The sequence below is a fragment of the Chrysemys picta genome, chromosome 24 (assembly GCF_011386835.1).
Source record: "Chrysemys picta bellii isolate R12L10 chromosome 24, ASM1138683v2, whole genome shotgun sequence".
In the NCBI taxonomy this organism is placed as follows: Eukaryota; Metazoa; Chordata; order Testudines; family Emydidae; genus Chrysemys; species Chrysemys picta.
In genome coordinates, this window is record NC_088814.1 from 8,780,780 (window position 1) to 8,800,215 (window position 19,436).

General features: G+C 55.5%; 1 protein-coding gene across 3 annotated transcripts in view; it reads right to left on the reverse strand.

Annotated features, from left to right (window-relative positions):
* KCNH6 (potassium voltage-gated channel subfamily H member 6) overlaps positions 1-19,436 on the reverse strand; it is a 107,136-nt gene that overhangs the window by 24,790 nt on the left and 62,910 nt on the right. For 2 of the 3 annotated variants that reach the window (XM_065577496.1, XM_065577497.1), the window contains 3 exons: positions 16,534-16,643; positions 13,549-13,852; positions 10,673-10,884 (listed from right to left, as the gene is read on the reverse strand). In XM_065577496.1, coding sequence (XP_065433568.1) covers positions 10,673-10,884; positions 13,549-13,852; positions 16,534-16,643 — 626 coding nt within the window. The remainder of the gene's footprint in view (positions 1-10,672; positions 10,885-13,548; positions 13,853-16,533; positions 16,644-19,436) is intronic. The other variant, XM_065577498.1, reaches the window with a different exon arrangement.

The window sequence follows — 19,436 nt, forward strand, 5'->3', positions numbered from 1 at the left end:
TTCCCAGGCAGAGATTTGTACGTTCATCGCAGACGTGTGCGGCCGACCCCTCTGTGGCTTTAAAAGTCCAGGGCACAAAGGAGGCTGGGCCGCTCCACGCCAGCTCCCCACCCTCCCACCCCCGGCAGGAGTTTCTGCCTCCTCAGAGAGCAGGGCTGGCTAGGTCAAGTGGGAGTTGTTTCCTGGGGAAAGGACGGCTTCCCCCGCCCCCCTTCCCCGCAAAGTAAAGAGCCAATGTGTCCTGGCTCCCCTCTGGGGTTTAATTCACTCTAGGGACAAACGCCCCCTGGAGCCGCTCTCCCCATGGCAATAGCAGCCCCCCCCGTCTCAGCCTTGCCCGTCCCCGCATCCCACTGCTTACCGGCTTCAGCTTCAGTTTCAGACTCATGGTGTGCTGGAAGTAAGGCTGTGTGTGAGCAGGGAGCGAGGCACAGGCGGGGAGAGGATCCGTGTTCCCCAGCACAGACCTCTGGTGCTTACATCACTGCCCTGGGCAGAGCTGTGACCACACGCGACCCAGCCTCCGCCCCACCCCGGCCCCACTACCAGTGTCTGCTGCCTGCCAGACAGTGCGGCTTCAACCTGCTAGACAGGGCACTTACCACCCTGCCTGGCGCCTCTGTGCGGGAACTCAGACCCTCCCCTGCACACACGGCGGCTGCCTGGGGCTCGGGGTCAACGCTGCCCTGGTCTCCCTCCGGCCCCTTCGGGGCAGACTCCTGTCTGCCGTGCTCAGTGCGCTGAAAGGGAGCGGGGGGAACTGACATGCTGCGGTGCCACTCAGAGCCCCCACAGTTTAGCTGATGGTCCTCAGGCCTGGCTGGCAGCCCCCCTCCCCCCCCGCTAGCCCAGGATTGGGGAGCAGACAGTGTGGATCCCAACACCTGATGATGCACCTCAGCCCTGACCAAGCTCCCCACACCCAGCTCTGCCTCTGAACACTGGTCCTGACACGCCTGCTATCCCAGCTCTGGGCTCCCCACACCCAGCTCTGCCTCTGAACCCCAGTCCAGACCCACAGCCCCCTGCTATCCCAGACCTGGGTTCCTCACACCCAGCTCTGCCGGTTCCCCTCATTCCGGACCCACAGCCCCCTGCTACCCCAGCCCTGAGCTCCCCACACCCAGCTCTGCCAGTGCCCCTCAATCCCGACCCACAGCCCCCTGCTACCCCAGCCCTGAGCTCCCCACACAGCTCTGCCAGTGCCCTATAATCCCAACCCACAGCCCCCTGCTACCCCAGCCCTGAGCTTCCCCACACAGCTCTGTCAGTGCCCCTCAATCCCGATCCGCAGCCCCTGCTAGCCCTGCGCTGGGCTCCCCACACAGCTCTGCCAGTGCCCCTCAATCCTGACCCACAGCCCCCTGCTACCCCAACCCTGAGCTCCCCACACCCAGCTCTGCCAGTGCCCCTCAATCCCGACCCACAGCCCCCTGCTACCCCGGCCCTGAGCTTCCCCACACAGCTCTGCCAGTGCCCCTCAATCCCGATCCGCAGCCCCTGCTAGCCCTGCGCTGGGCTCCCCACACAGCTCTGCCAGTGCCCCTCAATCCTGACCCACAGCCCCCTGCTACCCCAACCCTGAGCTCCCCACACCCAGCTCTGCCAGTGCCCCTCAATCCCGACCCACAGCCCCCTGCTACCCCAGCCCTGGGCTCCCCAACACAGCTCTGCCAGTGCCCCTCAATCCTGACCCACAGCCCCCTGCTACCCCAGCCCTGGGGTCCCCACACCCAGCTCTGCTGGTGCCCCTCAATCCCGACCCACAGCCCCCTGCTACCCCAACCCTGAGCTCCCCACACAGCTCTGCCAGTGCCCCTCAATCCCGACCCACAGCCCCCTGCTACCCCAGCCCTGGGCTCCCCAACACAGCTCTGCCAGTGCCCCTCAATCCCGACCCACAGCCCCCTGCTACCCCAGCCCTGGGCTCCCCACACCCAGCTCTGCCGCTGCACCTCAGCCCTGACTCGGTGGTGGCTTGGTGATGGGGATCAGTGTCTGCTGAAAGCTGGGATGAGGGTGCCCAGAATTCCTGTCTCCCTGTTCAATGAGCCAGTCTTTGGACTCAGGTCTCCCGTGGTGAAGGCCAGACCAGGGCACCGATAACCAGCCGGGCACCTTGTGCGAGGAAGAGGCATTTGGGGCACACAACATGCCCCAGTGGACTGACGATGCTGTAATGCTCTCGGCCTGCACACGAGCTGGTGCTGGCCAGACCTCGGCGGAGCTGGGGCCCCAGTCTGAGCTCTGTCACTTTGCACCCACAAGGCCCACAAGCCACCACAGCTCACAAGAACGGCCAGACTGGGTAAGACCAGCGGTCCATCTAGCTCAGGATCCGGTCTTCCGACAGTGGCCGGTGCCAGATGCTTCAGCTCAAAGTCCTAGAGCGTGACCCCTGGATACCCGGCTCTCCTGAAACTGGGCTCTACGGGATGGGGGCTTTTGTTACCCCAGGTGTCCATATAGCACCCAGCATCCTGACTGGGGCCTCCACTATACACAGGGCCTGATGAGGACCAGCTCCTCCAATGCCTAGAACTCCTCCTCCCTGCCTGCCTTGGCCAGGGGACTTTGTGGCTTCATCTCAGCCAATGTCTCCCAGGAGGAACCTCCTCCAGCACAACTCCCGCGTCCACTCCCTCTTCTGAGCTCCCATCACCACCTCTGCCACATCATCCCGCCACTCCCCTGCCTTCAGCCTCTCGCCTGGACTCCTGCAGCTCCCTTCCCTGAGGCCACCCATTGCCACCCTGCCAGTCTCCTGCTGCTGCCAGGCTGGGCCCAGGGGCTCTGGTTTGGTTGGGGGCAATCAGGGGGATCAGTTGTGTAAGGACCCCAGTACTGGCGTCAGTACAGATGAATGGCTCCTACTGTCCCAGGCCACAGGAGCGACCGCGGGATGAGGCCAACATGCTCCGTGCACTTGTAGTCGAATCAAGCAGTGACCCCAGACGGGGCGAGGCCGCGGCTGTCAATCATACGCTCTGCAGGAGTCGGCCTCTGGTTCTCCCAGTTGCTGAGTCGTTACACGGAGCACTAATGGGATTTCACCACCCGCTTTGCCTTGCCCGTGAATTATTTATCGTCACGGGGACTCGGCCAGGGGCATCTCTCCTGGACCTGAGCGGATGCTCGGACCCCCGGCTGGCCCATGGGAGGCCCACGGGGCCCGATTCCCTCTTGCCTTGCCCTCGGTGTCGTCACTTGCAGCAGTGCCACGTGGCGGGACGTTGCCACCGTTGTGGTTTAGCAGCACTTTGTGCTCCCTTTGCACGGGGGGTGGGAGACAAGGCAAATGCGCAGGGATGTCCTCAGCACACTTGCTTGTGAGCAGCTGGTGCGAGCGTTTGTGGGTCTGGGCCCGGGTCTAAGGGACACGCTGGGGCCTCATCCAACGGCAGATCCAGCCAGCAGCAGGCGTTAGAGCAGGGCTCGTCCGAGCAGGGTCCAGCGGCTCTGAGGGCTCCCGCGGGACCCCACCCGCATCTTCCAAAGGAGCTGCCACCAAAACCACTACCCCGGAGCCCAGCCCAGGCTGGGGGAGGGGGTTAGCCCTGGACGGCTCAGCTCTGCTCCCTTTGTATCGCTCTGAGCTCATTTTCCTGCCGGACCTCTGCCTTCCCTCCCCCACCCACTTTCCTTCTCCTGGCCTGTCAATCTCTCCCCCACCCCCTGGAACCCACCCCCAGCTCTTTCTCGCCCCTCCAGCCCCTGGCAGGCAGGATCCGGGCACCCCGACTCCCTGATGACTGAGTCACTCCTCACGCTGATCCAGCCAGGGCTGCAGGAGCTGGGTCGACATTTCAGCGCCTGCAAGCCCAAGGGGCGTGAAGAGCTGCTTCAGAGAAAACAGGAGCTGGTAACCAGGCCTCCCGCAGCCTCTCACCTGGGCCAGGGGCCCGCAGTGCCAGGCTGGACATGGGGAGTGACCGCCCCTGGTCTACCTGGGCCTGACCCCCGTGAAATGGGACGGAGAAAGGGCTGCACCTCAGCGGGCACAAGGCTCCCCCAAGCTCTGCTGAACCTCCTCAATGCTGAACTGCTGCTCCCCTGAGCTCCCCCCGCCAGCTCTGCCAATGTCCCTCTACCCTCCTCTGCCACTTCCCATTATTCCAGCCCCAGGAAGCCCCCATGAACCTTGCCCCCTGTGCCTAATTCGATGACAGCTCCTTGATGTGAATACCCGACCCGAGAGGACTCAGGCAGAGGGGTGGAGGCTCATCTCACCTGGGATCCAGGCTCGCACTAGAAACCAGGGGGGGGGGGGAGGGGGGGAGAGGGGTTTGGCCCCATGGATGTTGGGTGTGTGTGGCTGGCGCTAGCCTGAGTGCGCACAGCCAAACCAGGGCCCGAGTACGGCCTAGTGCAGGGCTGGGCAAACTTTTTGGCCTGAGGGCCGCATCGGGTTTTGTAAATTGTATGGAGGGCCGGTTAGGGGAGGGGGTCGTGGCCTGGCCCCCATCTCCTGTCTGCCTCCCCCGGGACTCCTGCCCCGTCCAACCCACCTGTTCCCTGACAGCCCCTCTGGGAACCCTGCCCCATCCACACACCCCCGCCGCTCCCTGTCCCTTGACTGGCCCCGGACGCCCGCCGCCCCATCCAACCCCTCCTCTCATTCCTGATGGCCCCCCCCCAGGACCCCTGCCCCCATTCAACCCCCTGTTCCCCCCCGACCCCTCTCCACACACCCCGCCCCCTGACCACCACCCCTGAACTCCCCTGCCCTCTATCCAACCCCCCCTGCTCCCTGCCCCCTTACCGCGCTGCCTGGAGCACCGGTGGCTGGTGGTGCTACAGCGGTGCCAGCCGGGTGAAGCCGGGCCACGCTGCCGCCGCTGCCACCACCACACAGCACAGAGCACGGGATCAGGCCGGGCTCTGCACCTGCGCTGCCCCAGGAGCTCACAGCCCCACCACCCAGAGCATTGGGCCGGCGGCGCAGTGAGCTGAGGCTGTGGGGGAGGCGGGACAGCAGGGGAGGGGCCGGGGGCGAGCCTCACAGGCCAGGAGCTCAGGGGCAGGATGGTCCCGTGGGCCGGATGTGGCCCACGGGCTGTAGTTTGCCCCGCAGGCCGTAGTTTGCCCACCTCCGGCCTAGTGGTTAGAACGGGGGGCTGGAAGTCAGGACTCCAGCGTTCTGTTCTCCCTTCTGGAGGAAAGTGGGATTTCGAGGTTGCAGCAGGGGCTGGGGGACAGGATTCCTGGGTTCCTTGCCCAGCTCTGGGGGAAACGGCGTCTAGTGGTTGAATACAGTGTGCAGGGGGGTCGAGATCCAGCAGAGACCACCCAGAACCCAGCCAGCATGGAGATTTAAGGGGAGAGGGGAACGGATATTTCCCAGAACACTCGCTGTGGATCCATGCCAGGGCCGGTGGGGAGCACACAGGCTCGATGCTGGCCCTCCCGCCCGCAGCAGGGACCTGTCAGCTTCAATCCCGTCACCTCCCAGCCACCTAATGACCCAGTATCGACAGGCTGGTGTGGCCGAGCCAGCATCAGCCCCGTCGCCTAGCAGCGGGGCCCTGTGCATCGCGGCTGGCTGCCTCTGCCAGGCACGCTGGGCCCTCCGGCCCTGGTGCACATGGCATCCAAAGTCAATGTGCCGCTCGGGGTGGAGGCTTTTAGGGGGAAGCAGGAGAGGGGAGCAGTGTGCCCCTTGAGCCATTCCTAGGGGCTTGGCGGGGGAAGTGGGTGCTGGAGGAGGCTCCTCTCCCAAGTGCCAGTATTTGCCAGCTAGTTTAAGGGCACATTACCAACCCCTCTGGGGCCTAGTGGATTGAACACCAGGCTGGGAATCAGGATGGTGGTTATTTTTTTTCCCACCCAACTCTGGGAGGGGAGTGGGGTCTAGTGGTTACAACATGGGACTAGAAGGAAGGACTCCTGGGCTCCGTTCCTGCTTCTGGGAGTGGGAATGGGACTGAGTGGTTAAAGCAGGAGTCTGCAAGTCTGGATTCCTTTCCCAGCTCGGGGAGAGAATGTTATCTAGTGGTTAAAGCAGGTGATCTGGGGGCCTTGACTGCTGGTGTCCTTTTCTAGGTCTGGGAGGCAGGTTGGCATAAGAGATGGAGCATTGGGCCATGGAGCCGAGATTCCTGGATGTTATTCCTGGCTCTGCCCAAGATGTCCTGCATTACTTTTGGACAAGTCACTTGTGCGCCCTGTGCCTCAGTTTCCCCATCCGTAAAAGGGAGATAAAGAGACTGATTCCTTGGGAGCACCTTCCAGACACTCAAGAAGAGACAAGCCCTAACCCAAGGAGCTCACAGGAGCCTTGCAAGATCCTTGGATAAAATGTGCTCTCTATGTGCAAAGGATAAACAGTAATGCTGCTATATGGTTATTAATAATAATAATAATAATTACTCCCACACTACCCCCTGGGTAATATCTGCTTTCACTCCTACCGTCCCGTCTGCACTCCACATCAGAGCAATTCTTAACGACTTTTAATTCATTCAGTTAAACTCAAACAACATCCTGTGTGATTCTTTAAAACCCTTGTCTTTTATTTGCTTATGAGGTGGAACGCAGCCTGGCAGCCAGTCCTGCACTCCCCACCCCCCAAGCTCTCTGTCTCTCTTAGGGTGGGTCCCAAATCCTGGGGATTGATAGCCCTTGTATAATTTGCACCCCAGTTAGTGACTCTGCGATGGTTATTCCCCAGTGTCTAATCCCTTCTTGGCACCTACTGAGCTCTTAGCCTCAATCACATCCTGCAGCAGAGAGTTCCACAGGTGTCCCAAAGACCTTCCAGAATAAAAAATTGGGGGCAAAATCCTAACTTGCTTTCCACAGGTGAGCTGGGGGTTGGGGAAAGGGTGCAGGGAGCCCCTCTGCATGAGCAGAGCACAAGTGGGAGCTACAGCAACATTCAGGAGCTCTGGCTGACGCCCAGGAGTTCCACACATCCAGAGATGCAGCTTCCTTTGTGTGTTCTGCCATGAGGTGGCACTGTGCCTGGGCCCATCCCTCCCAAGCCATCCAGGAACATAAGAACAGCCACACTGGGTCAGACCAAAGGTCCATCTAGCCCCATATCCTGTCTTCTGACAATGGCCAATGCCAGGTACCCCAGAGGGAATGAACAGAGCAGGTAATCATCAAGTGATCCATTCCCTGTTGCTCATTCCCAGCTTCTGGCAAACAGAGGCTAGGGACACCATTCCTGCCCCTCCTGGCTAATAGCCATTGATGGACCTATCCTCCATGAATGTATCTAGTTCTTTTTTGAACCCTGTTATAGTCTTGGCCTTCACAATATCCTCTGGCAAAGAGTTCCACAGGTTGACTGTGCTGTGTGAGGAAATACTTTTGTTTGTTTGAAACCTGCTGCCTATTAATTTCATTTGATGCCCCCTGGTTTTTGTGTTACGAGGAGTAAATAACACTTCCTTATTTATTTTCTCCACACCAGTCATGATTTTATAGACCTCAATCATATCCCCCCTTAGTTGTCTCTTTTCCAAGCTGAAAAGTCCCAGTCTTATTAATCTATCCTCATATGGCAGCCACTCCATACCCCTAATAATTTTTGTTGCCCATTTCTGTACCTTTTCCAAGTCCAATACATCTTTTTTTGAGATGGGGTGACCACATCGGCATGCAGTATTCAAGATGTGGGCATATCATGAATTTATATAGAGGCAATATGATATTTTCTGTCTTATTATCTATCCCTTTCCTAACGATTCCCAACATTCTGTTTGCTTTTTTGACTGCCGCTGCACATTGAGTGGATGTTTTCAGAGAACTATCCACAATGACTCCAAGATCTCTTTCTTGAGTGGTAACAGTTAATTTAGACCCCATCATTTAATATGTATAGTTGGGATTATGCTTTCCAATGTGCATTACTTTGCATTTATCAACATTGACTTTCATCTGCTATTGTGTTGCCCCAGTCACCCACGTTGGAGAGATCCGGTTGTAGCTCTTAGCAGTCTGCTTGGGACTTAACTATCTTGAGTAGTTTTGTATCGTCTGCACATTTTGCCACCTCCCTGTTTACCCCTTTTTCCAGCTCATTGATGACTATGTTGAACAGGACTGGGCCCAGTACAGACCCCTGGGGGACACCACCGTTTACCTCTCTCCATTCGGCTCTTTCACTAGTGCCTCTCTGCGGGTCTCACTCCCTGAGCTCAATGGGCCATTCATTGCTGGGCCATTCACGTCTGCGGGTGGAAGCGGGAATACCTGCGGTTGGGCGTGTAAGGCCACGGACACCAGGGATGTGGAGTCTCAGTCTATGCATTAGAGGAACCGGGCTCTCTGCTCTCTGACAGACCTACCCGTAGGCGGGAAGGAGGTGGCCGGGTGTTTCCCAGTTAATGTAACCTCCCCCCCATGCCCCCTTCCCTTCCAAGGAGCCTGGAAAATGGAAATACCATCACCGTGCGCAGCCTCCCATATGGTGAAGGGACACTGCCACCTGGTGGCTGCTGGAGGAACTATCAGTAGCTCTGCTCGCTGGTGTCACCTCACCAATTCCTACACTCAAAGCACAGAAAGGAGACCTCCGCAGCGCGCGCGACACACACACACACACACACACACACACACACACACACAGCCCAGCCATGCGGTTGGCTGGGGGGGGGGAGGGAATCTCTTGAAGAGTGGGGGGCCAGGAAAAGCCATGCCAACGGCAGGTACATCCAAGGCTGCCCGGGGGGGGGGGGGGGGGGCAAGAGAGGCAATTTCCCCCAGGCCCTGCAGAGGCCCCCACGAGAATATAGTATTGCAACTTTTCTTTATGGAAGGGGCCCCCAAAATTGCTTTGCCCCAGGCCCCCTGAATCCTCTGGGCAGCCCGGGGTACATCCTCTTCCCCCCGCAGCTGGGCAGAAAAACATGCCAGGCCTGTGGCCTATTCAAGAGTAAGAAAAAAGAGTCTATATGACTTATTTCAGGGGTGCATGACTGAAGGTGCAGATTTCACACACACACACACACACACACACACACACACCCCATGCGGCTGTCCCTGCACGCTCCCACTGCTGCTGAGACACAAAGAGTTTTCACCCAGGAAAAACGCCACTCTTGTCATGGAGGGTTGCTGCCAAGATGAACAGCTTGTTGGCGCCAGGAAAGAACGACGGTGTCATGCCAGCCAACAGCCAGGGAGAGCCTCGCAGCTGGCACCAATCCGCGAAGGTTTCCACGGAGCACCGCCGCTTTACGCCAGCTGAGACCCACTCCCTTCGCCAAAGCTCCACTGATCACCAGCGGAGGGCTGGGCCCACAGGCCGGGGCGGAGCTGTTCTGTCCCTGGCCTGAGCCCCAACACCTCCCAGCAAGCAACCGAGGAGATGGTGATTATTATGGGCTAGATCGTAACTGTGCCATCTGTCCCATTGTATCCCTGCTCCCCCCTTGCTCTGGGGGAGGAGGAATTACTTCAACCCTTTGCTCAAGCCGCTCCCGCCTTAAATATGCCCACCAGCTACTCTGACTAATAAATAAGGGGGTGGAACCAAGGGCCAGGGCTCCACCTAGTCCCTGCCCCTCTCTGCCATACGGCCCCACCCCTCAGAGGCTTGTAGTGGAGGGTGAAAGGCAAGTAGTAGCCACAATTCGAGCAGAGGAGTAAGGGAGAATGGACCTCCCCGTCATTCTCCTGCATGGCTGAGGAAGGCAATGACAATCCAGCCCTAGTGACTGTACCCCCAAACAGTGACAGCAACCCCACAGCGCGACCTCCCCCGCATTGCGGGGTTTGCCCTAGAGCGGCCCCGCCCGGGTTGGACAGACAGACAGCATCATGGCCAGCATCCAGCAGACGCTGGTTTTCTGGGGTTAAAAACATGTCGGAACGTGTCTGGAGCCCATCTTGGCCACGATCTCTTGTTCTCTGCCATGAGTGAGGGAAGCCCTCTGGAGAGCCACGCACATGCACTGAGCCCACACGGGTGCTGGGAACAGCTTTCAGTGGGGCAGCCATGGGGGAGCCCAGGTGCAAAGAGAAAAGCATGGACAGAAAGAGTGAAACACTGCCAGGTGGGTGTGTCCATCCCCAGCCCCGGCCGTGCCGGAGAGGAGACATGGAACTGAATACCAAGCACACAGGGACCCTTCCCTGTCCCCGCTCAGCCGCTCCATGAAATGCATGAATCTCCCTCTGCCCTGCGGCTGTTCCACAAACGATCACAAGTGTCCCCACCATGCTATGGACGATGGGGAACGGCCTCACTCGGCCCCCAGGATCCCGACTTCTCCCCACGGGACACGTAGTCTGGCCAGGGAGGCCAGCCCACAAGGGAGAATGGGGACCTGAGCCACACCTCCCAGGAGGCAGTGCGGCCCTTGTAGGGAAATGCCCTTTAACGTTGACTTGACCCCAACGTGACATTTGGCCATTTCCAACTCAACACTTTTCGGAACTTTTCGTTCCGTGAAAAATCTCAAGACTTCAACAGTTTGACCCACAAAAGAAAAAAAAAAGTTGTCAAAATATTGCAATTTCTTGTGGGACAGAAATTCCAATTTTCGCTCAGCTCCACAAACTAATGTGATCTGCCCCTCCCCTCCAAATCTGCTCCACAAATTAGTACGCACGCCCCCCACCCTGCCCCATGCCTGCTCCATGAATTAGCATGATCATTCCCTCCACCTCCCAGGAGTGCCCCTGGCCTGGGGAGAACTCCCCTCCTCACCCCCCGTACCTGTGTGACTTTCTCGGTGACGTTCTGCGTACGCTCCGTCACCTTGTGGGGCGCGATGATCTCGATCTCAGTGGTGGAGCCCGAGCGGTGCTTCTCCAGGTTGAACTCCACAAAGTTGAGGGTGAACTGCGGGATCTGGCTGATGGTGCGGTACCTCGTGAGGTCTGAGTCCGAGGTGGAGTTCTGGGGGTTGGGCTTGACTTGGGAGGCCTCTGGAACAAACCCAGGAAGGAGAGAAACACTCAGGAGGGCATCAAAAACAACAATTAACCATCAGCGTCCTAGTCTCTGTGGACAAGGGAGCCCAGGATAAGCCGTCTGAGAGAACCTATCTGGAGACACAACGCTATTGCGACGGGCCCATTTTGCATTGGTACCCAAACACAAAGGCCAAAATTCTCCAAAGCCACTCGTGATCTTGGGTGCCCAACTTAAGGTGCCTGAAAGGGGCTTGGTTTTCAGAAAGAGCTGGAGCACCCACCCCCTAAAAACCAAGCCCCTCTGAGGCGTCTCAAGCTTGGTGCCGAAAAACGGCAGCACCTAAATCCCTAGTCACTGCCGAAGCATAGGCCAATTGGCCTTGATTCTGATAGCCACCATTGGTGGTGGCCGACGCAGCGGTGGCAGGATATGAATGTAAACAGAATCCAGAAAATTGTCAAAGCCTTAAAATTATAGACAGGGCCCATCAGGCAAGACTCTTGAGTCTGTTTTGCCTCAGCTACTCCTGCCGTCCGAGCTGGGTGGGCTGTTCGTCCTGGCTCCTCAAACTAACATCTGCTGGAGGGACGGGGAGTGCTGCTTTGGTAGGGCAAAGAGAGCCCAGCTGGAGTCCTACAATCTGCCTCCAAAGCCGTACTGCATCCCATCCAATCCATCCCTATGGGCCAGGGCAGGATGGTTCCCTGTGGGGGATTTTCTAGCGTTCTTCTGGTCTAGTTTAATGTTCCAGGCATTAAGGCTTCTTCTACCCCTTTCCCTGGGACATGATTCTCCAGCCCAGTGGATCTCACCAGCAGGACATTTTCCCTAAAACACCCTCCATTTTTCCAATATAAACAGTTTACATGTCAACCTTCCTTCATTCCACCCCCTGTTCTCCCCAGCTAGTCTCATTCCCCAGCTCCTTGGGGTTTACAACCTTTCAATAGCTGTGGACTCTCATGTTCCCCTGCCTGACGGTGGCTTAGCCAAGCGGCACATATTCAGCTCATTACAGTTTTCCTCCTCAATCAATCCCTCCAGCCTGCTGACCGTTTTAGTTTCTTTTCTCTGGTCCCCAACCTACTGGACAGTATCTTTCTTATGACAACGAGGAGCCCAGAAATGCATTACAGAGGAGGACTACTACTTCTCTGCCTCAATGCATGATATCTCTGCCGCCGCCCCAAAGTGCACTGGCCTTCTTTGAGACATTGCAAACTCCGGTCTATTTTATTGTCCACTCTCACCTCAAGGGGCCAGACGGCCAAAAGAACAAAACAAGGGTGGGACTGCCCTACCCTTAGTCCCTATCAAGTCAATGGTAAAGCTCCCACTGATGTCAATGGGAACAGGGCAAGGCCAATGCTGACGGCTTAGGAAAATCCCACCTTTAGCGGGGAAATTTTCACACATGCTCAGCCCACTGAGTTCTTCTGAAAGTCTAGATGCAGGAGTCACGCTGGGGGCTGTGGAGCAAATCTGGCCCTCATTTAAGGGCCTAAATGGAAACTCAGCTCTTCAGAAACTCCAGCTCCAATTGTGGGTGCTGAGCACTTGAAAATGTGTCTGAGCTATTGAAAACGTAGGCCCGAGGCCTTTCTCAGCTTTCCTGCTCCCCAGCTCTCCATCTCCCATCGCGGGACTGTCTGATGAATGATTTCCGCCCCAGTGTATTCACTTTGCCTTTTTTTTTTTTTTTGAATTCAGTCTTTCACCCACCTTTCTAGGTCTCTCCGGATTATTTCTCTGTCCTCTCTGCATGTCTGCAGTAGAGCCGGTTGGACATTTTTCAGTTAAACGTCTTTTTTTTTTTTTTTAAGGCAGAAAATGCCAATTTGCCAAACCCAAAACTCACGGCAGAAATGTGCCAGCTTCAATGCCAGTTTGGTGCAGGACGGCATTTCTGGTGCGATAGAGAGAGACCCATAGCAGTGGTCAGGGCACACGCCTGGCAGGTGGGGGATCCAGTATCAAGGTCCTGCTCCGAATCAGCTGCCAGGTGAGTGCCCAAACCACTGAGCTATTGGCTTTGCCAGCCTGACTCTCTCATGTTTGGTTCCAATGCAGAACGAAATAAATTTCAAAACCTCGACATTTTTCATGAAATCTGCAACACCTCCTGATTCAGTATCCTCTGCAAAGGTCAATGACACGCCGTGACCATGGGGCTGGGGTTTCCGGATTAAATACTTGGTCTCTCATCCTCAGAACATGTATTATAGCTACTGTATTCTCTCATCTAAACTCACCCCTCCACCAGTGGGACTGGAGTCAGGAGAGAGCCTGGAGGGGCTTGGACATGGCGGATTTACAGCGCAGACCGGTTCACTCAGAGACTTTCATACACAGACCCAGATCAAAGGCATACCGGTGCCTCACTCCCATTGGTTTCAATGATTTCAACTCCCACTGGTGTCAGTGGGAGTTTGGCACCTACATTCATTTCAGAAACTGGGCCGTAGAGACACCGCTGGATCCAGAGATCCCCGCACTTGGAAACATACTGGAGTCAGTTTATGCTCTGGGAGACACACTCCTTATCGCTGCTTCTTTAAGGCAACGTAGGGTGAAAAATTCCCCCAGGGACCCTCAGAGCGGAGGGCCCATCTGCTGGAAGAGCTCTGCATCACCTCCCCATTGGTAGCGACACATCTGCTTGTGCTTTCCCCTACCTGAGTTCGCCCTCCTCTCCCTGAATTTTCTCTGGAACTCAGACCTGGTGACCTCAAAGTTGTCCAAGGAGGAGACCCTGCGGAGGTTGCCCCCGGGGCGAGGCCGAACCAAGCCCCAAGCAGCGTCAGACCCCGGTGGGCCCAAGAAGGGAGGCTCTCGTTTCGGGGATGAGTGATGCACGGTGGGGACGGCCTCCAGGCTCGACCTCCTCTCCTTTTCCAGGAGGGACTCGGTCTCTGACTGGACACAGTTCTCCTTGGGAGGAGTCTTCAAGTCCCTCAGAATCAGGGAGTCGCCCCTGGGCTTGAAGACAGCCAGGAGAAAGCGTTTGGTTAGGAGGAGTCCTGGAATGCTGAGGCAGGAGGGGAGGAGGGTCAGGAAAGAGGAAAGACAGAGGGCCGGGTAGCGCTGCCGTGTCGTGGGTTAAACTCCCGCTGGGACCAGAACTGAGCACACCTTGTTACATGGCTAATGGAATCCCACCAGCCTCAAAAGCCTGCGAGCCCCGACTCCATGTATGACTGCGGGGCCCACCAACAACGTCCTGTTCCGTTAAGCCTGGCTGAGCATAGGGTAGCTTGCAAGGTATTGCTGAGCCACTAGCAGAGAGTAAACGGGCCGGAGCAGGAGGAAAAGAGGAAACCCCAGAAGTGGATTTACCTGGCACGAGGTGGCTTCTATTCACAGCGTTTCTAGGACCTAAGGCATGAGAGTGAAAAGCTGAACATGCCCTTTCCTCTCCCCACGGCCTGCTGAGGGAGTTTAAAGAACCAATGTACTAAGTCCTTCACTTGCGGTTGACAGATGCCGCCTAATCCACACCAGAGAGCAAGACCACTGGGGAAACTGTCAGACGTGCAGATTCAGTTATTCACAGGTTTTCCTCTCCCACCCTCTCCTCGGTGCCTACTAAACTCAGGGTTTTGGAGCCTGAGACGAGGTCTCCTGACTTAAGAGACTTGTATAATGACAAGCCTGAAAAAAACAACCAACCCCTAGCCCGGAACGTACGCTGCAAATCTCGGCGCCTCAGAAGTGTCTCGTTTCTGCCTCTGGGCCCAACAGAGACCAGGCCCCAACGATTTAAGGAGTTTCCCCACTGTCAGCCAGGGTAAAAAGCCCAAATTGCACATTTCAGGCTCTCGCAGGGTTTGGCGACCAGAAATACGGTGCTGTCCGTGACTCTTCTGAGGGAAACCAACCCAACCCCACCTCACCCCAAACACCCTGCCAAAGTACTGGCACTAGCTCAACTCTGCTTTGTCCGCAGAGATTCTGCACAGCCCCCGCCAGGCCATTCTCCAGGCTGCTGGCCTCCATCACCGCGGTGTTCCTCAAAAACCTTCGCAGCTCCATCAGAAGCGGAGTGCTTTTATTCTGCGGCTCACAGCCTTTTCTGGCTAAGCAAAATGGATCACGGAGATCGAAATTTTATTACCTCCAACTCTTTTGCTGATGGCCCCTTTGCTCTCGCTAGGCAGCTATCACTCAGGGAAGACTCCACTCAAGGCAATAGAAAGTCAGCTTGTCCCAAAGGCACTTAGCGACACTCCAGAGGTCTTCTATGTGGACATACTTAGAGCCTTTGACAGCCCAACAGGTGCCTTCTACCTATATGTCCCTAGAGCTTTTGACAGCCTAGCAGGTACATTCTACCTGTATGTACCTACAACCTTTGACAGCCCAACAGGTGCCTTTTACCCAAAACGTACCTACAACGTCAGGCAGCACAGCGGCTGTATTCTCTCTTGACATACCAAGTACACTTGACAGCACACCAAGCACATTGTACCTGGACATACGTAAAACATTTGGCAGCACAGCAGATGCCTTCTACCTGGCTGTATTTAATGCTTGGCAGCACAACGAGTACCTTGTATCTGGACACACCTAGAACATTCGAAAGCACAGCAAGTGCCTTGTGCCTGGATGTGCCTAGAACCTTTGGTAGCACAGCAGGTGCCTTCTCCCTAGACGTATCTAGAACATTTGGCCGCACAGCGTGTGTTTGCTACTTGTCCACACCTGGAACATTCGCAGTAGCCAAGAGGATAATGAGAACAGCAACCTCTTAAAAAGTTCTAATACTAACAGGTCAAGAATCTTTTCCCCACCCCATTAAGTTGATGCAGTCATGACTGTTGCTGGCCCTAATGCATAGGGACAATGTAATCTTTGCTTGTACAATAGTGGGGAAGAGCTGGACAAGATGACTCGTTAGAATGTATTTGAAACCCAGGGCTTATGATAATGCATGGGGTGACATAAGAATTGGCAAGGCAATTTTAAGAAATGTGTAATTTCAAGGAATATTTGCACCAAATTTTTGGAGTTTTGCCCATTGATTTCTACCAGATCCACGCAGCTCCCAGTGCCACCATCTCAACCCCCCGCTATGTCCTTTCTTAAGAGCCATGTATTTGTGCAATGTTTCCAGGCTCTCTTCCTACCCAAATGGTTCTAGAATCTGTTAACACTTCGACAAAGGAAGTCCTAACGAGCTCACCCCTAACCCTAATCCAAACCCCTGGGGGTTCCAAAAGGCATTTAGTGTCAGCACTAAACTGTGCTGACACCCGAGAGCAGTGGTAGGAAGGCCTGTGTGTGAATGCACATATGTAGTTGTATGTATATATGTACCACTTCTTCCTCCTGGTTGGAAACAGAGCTGTTCAGCTGTGCACCACAGCCTACGTACTGCCAGCAGCTAATGGAGATTCTCCTTCCCTTCTAGGGGTAAGGGCTGGAGCTCTTAACGCAGGAGGTTCTAGGGTCTGTCCCCACTGAAGGTCCGAGCAACAAAGGCAACAACCACAAAGTCCCTACCTAGCCACAGCTTTGGCTCAGGGTTTAACCATTAAGAGAAAGACACTGAATTCAGACACCACAGCCGCTACTGAAGGGGGCAGGGAAGGGAGAGCCAAGGAAGCGCGCTGGGTCCTGACCTAATGTATCAGCTTATATCGTACAAAGTCTACGGTTACCTTTCCATAGTCAATGGCTACTCCATCAAACTCACTGGTGGGCAGAGATTTCCGCTGGATTTTGAGTCGCCGCAGGGACGGGAGACTAAACTTCAACCTCTTACCTTGACCTTGTTAAAAAGAAAAAAAAAACACAAACAAAACACAAGAGACACAAATGTAACCTAGCTGCAGGTGAAGCCAGGTGCCCTGGGCAAAGCGGGTGGGAGGAGTACGGGGGGTGGGGGGCAGGGCCAGGGACACAGCCGAGCTGTGCCCAGCCACGGGGAGGCACCCACGTGGGTGGCCTGATCGGACGGCTGCCGATGGCTGCGATGAACATTCAGCGGTTCTGGATTCCGCTGTCAGTTCTAGAGTCTGGCTAGCAGGGGCAGAATCGACGGGCAGCGAGGCTGGGCCGTCCCAGAGCCCGCCAGTGGTAACATTAGGTCACTACCAGTCCAGGACTGCCTGGGATGGGTGTCCTAGAGAGGAACGGTTCTGTATCCCAGCCCCCTGGCTGCCTGGACTCAGCCGTCACCCAGTCCGGTGCTTAATTTGTGCCAGGGTTTAGCTCCGGCACCTCTGGTGGCAGTTCATAGCCCCGGCACCTGCCGCATCAGTTATGAAAGTAAATCATTGCTTGAGCCTCGACGCCTCTTTCGTTACAAACTAAGCACGGACACAGTCCCTGCACTATGCCACAGAGACCAACTCCTGGACATTCGCAATGATCAGCTGGGATCCCACAGTGAAATCCAAGTTTCCTAGTGCCGTGCAAGTCCCCGCGGAGAATTTCACTGGTGACAGGACCCGGAGCTCTGAGCACTGGCTCCATCCCACCTCTGTGTCCAGTTTATAAGCCCAAATGCCTCTCCTTAGCGGGGTGGACACATTAGGTCATCCTTTCTCCTGGAGCAGTCAGATGTCATTAGCTCATGGGACCTTCTCCCAACCCCTGCCCGTGAGAGGAGAATCCTGGTGTGGATTCTCTCCCCCAGAGAAACGCTAGCACTTGCCCCGATTTATTTGTCCCACCCAAGCTGGGAAATATACAGCTGAGATTTCCAAAGCCATCTAAGGGATTCGGACAGAATGGGAGCACAGCGTCTAAATCTCCTAGGTGGGCTTTGGAAATCAGCCTCTAAACCTACCACGCACCAAAACGATGTGAGAAGAACATCCATCGGGTTGCGAAGCCAAGCGCTCCAAAGCTGGGGATTGCTAGAGTTAAGGTTGCCTGTGCCCACGCCTGCGCTCCCCGCTATGAATGCCCTGGCAACGAGGAGGAGGAAGCTGCTGGATCTGAGTGCAGAGGGGATACAAGCCGTATCTGGGAAAGGAGCAGGGGGAGTAGATTGGGACAAGGGATGTGGGAAGGCGGGAGGACTGGCAGTGGGGAGAGGGAAACTGGGACTAGGACTTGGGATGGGTTTAAACTGGGATTGGCTGGGCAAAGAGATTGGGGAAAGGACCTGGCGGGGACACTGAGATTGGAGGAGCTCAGGGAGGGCAACTGGGAGCCAGTAGGGCTGGGGGATGTGCGTAGGGGGTGGAGAGGGTGACTAGAGGCCAGACAGAAATAGCTCAGACGAGGAGCTGGGAGAGGGGAAATGGGACTGGCTCAGCAAGGAGACTGGGAAGCAGGAGGGGAAGAAGGGGACTGGGAATCTGGAGCAGGACACTAGGCCTGGCTAGATAAGAAGAATGGGGTTGGGATAAAGATCCCAGGGTGGGGGAAGAGACTGGACTGGGATAGGTTGTGAGGTGGGGAGGGGCAGAAGGGATCAAGCTTGCATAGAAGAGGCAGAAGGCTGAAGCCACTAGAGCCCACTCCCCGCCAGAGGCTGGAACGGAACCCAAGATTTCCGAGTCACACCATTGCTCTGCTGTCAGCAAATAATCTGTGATACCCACTGGCAAAGTGTCCCATCCTCCTCTAGTGCTGGCCCACACAACCTACTATTGCTATCAGTTACTCCCTAAACTCATATGACAGAAATCTGTGCAGTGAATCTAGAGGTTCCAACCCTGCTGATGACCCATGTCGGTGCCAGTATGTCGTCACAGGATGGAATTTGTTTTTTTCAGTTTGCTCTTTTAAAAACCTGGGAAATTACCCACAAAAAATATGTTAATAGAGCTTTATTATGGTTGCAAAGCCCTCAAAAGTTAAGAAATGCCAGAGTTAAGGTTGTCCGTGTAACCTTAATTCAGCCCCATTGTGCATATGCATTACGATACAACCTCTAATTACATGATCACACACTATTTCTTCCAGTGGACCCCTGCCTCATTCAACGCACAGTATGGCCGTGCTCAGGGGATGAATCAGGGTTGTGTAATAAAGGAGGCAGTTGGCTGTAGGACCTTTGCCTCATTTGTTGCTGAAGTTGGAAGGTGGGATGGATAGGATAGGGGATTGCAGGCACAGAAAGGATGGCTTCCTGGTTAATAAGGCAATTGAATGGTGTTCTGGAGACCTGGAGTCTACCTCTGCCCAGGTCACAAAGTTCCTGTATGATGCTAGGCAAGTCATGTAAACCAAACTTTTCACAGGTGGTCACTAAAGGCATGTTCTTCATTTCCTGGCTCTCTGACTTGAGACTCTGGATTTGCCAAAGTGCGGAACACTCCCAGCTGCAAGTGAAGGCAATGGGAGCTGTGCTTTGAACATATAAAGGTGCTATATAATGTTAAGTACTCTGAAAAATCCGGTCCCACATACCTCAATGTGAGCACCCAAAATCAGTGGCAGTTTTGACTTCAATATCTCAGTTTCTCAGTTCCTGTCTGTAAAATGGAGCTAATACTGCTTCTCTGCACAAGGGTGTTGTGAAAATACATTGACTAATGTTTGTGAAGCACTCAGGCCTAGACTTAAATGGGAGTTAGATGCCCAAATAGCTTGTAGGATCTGGGCC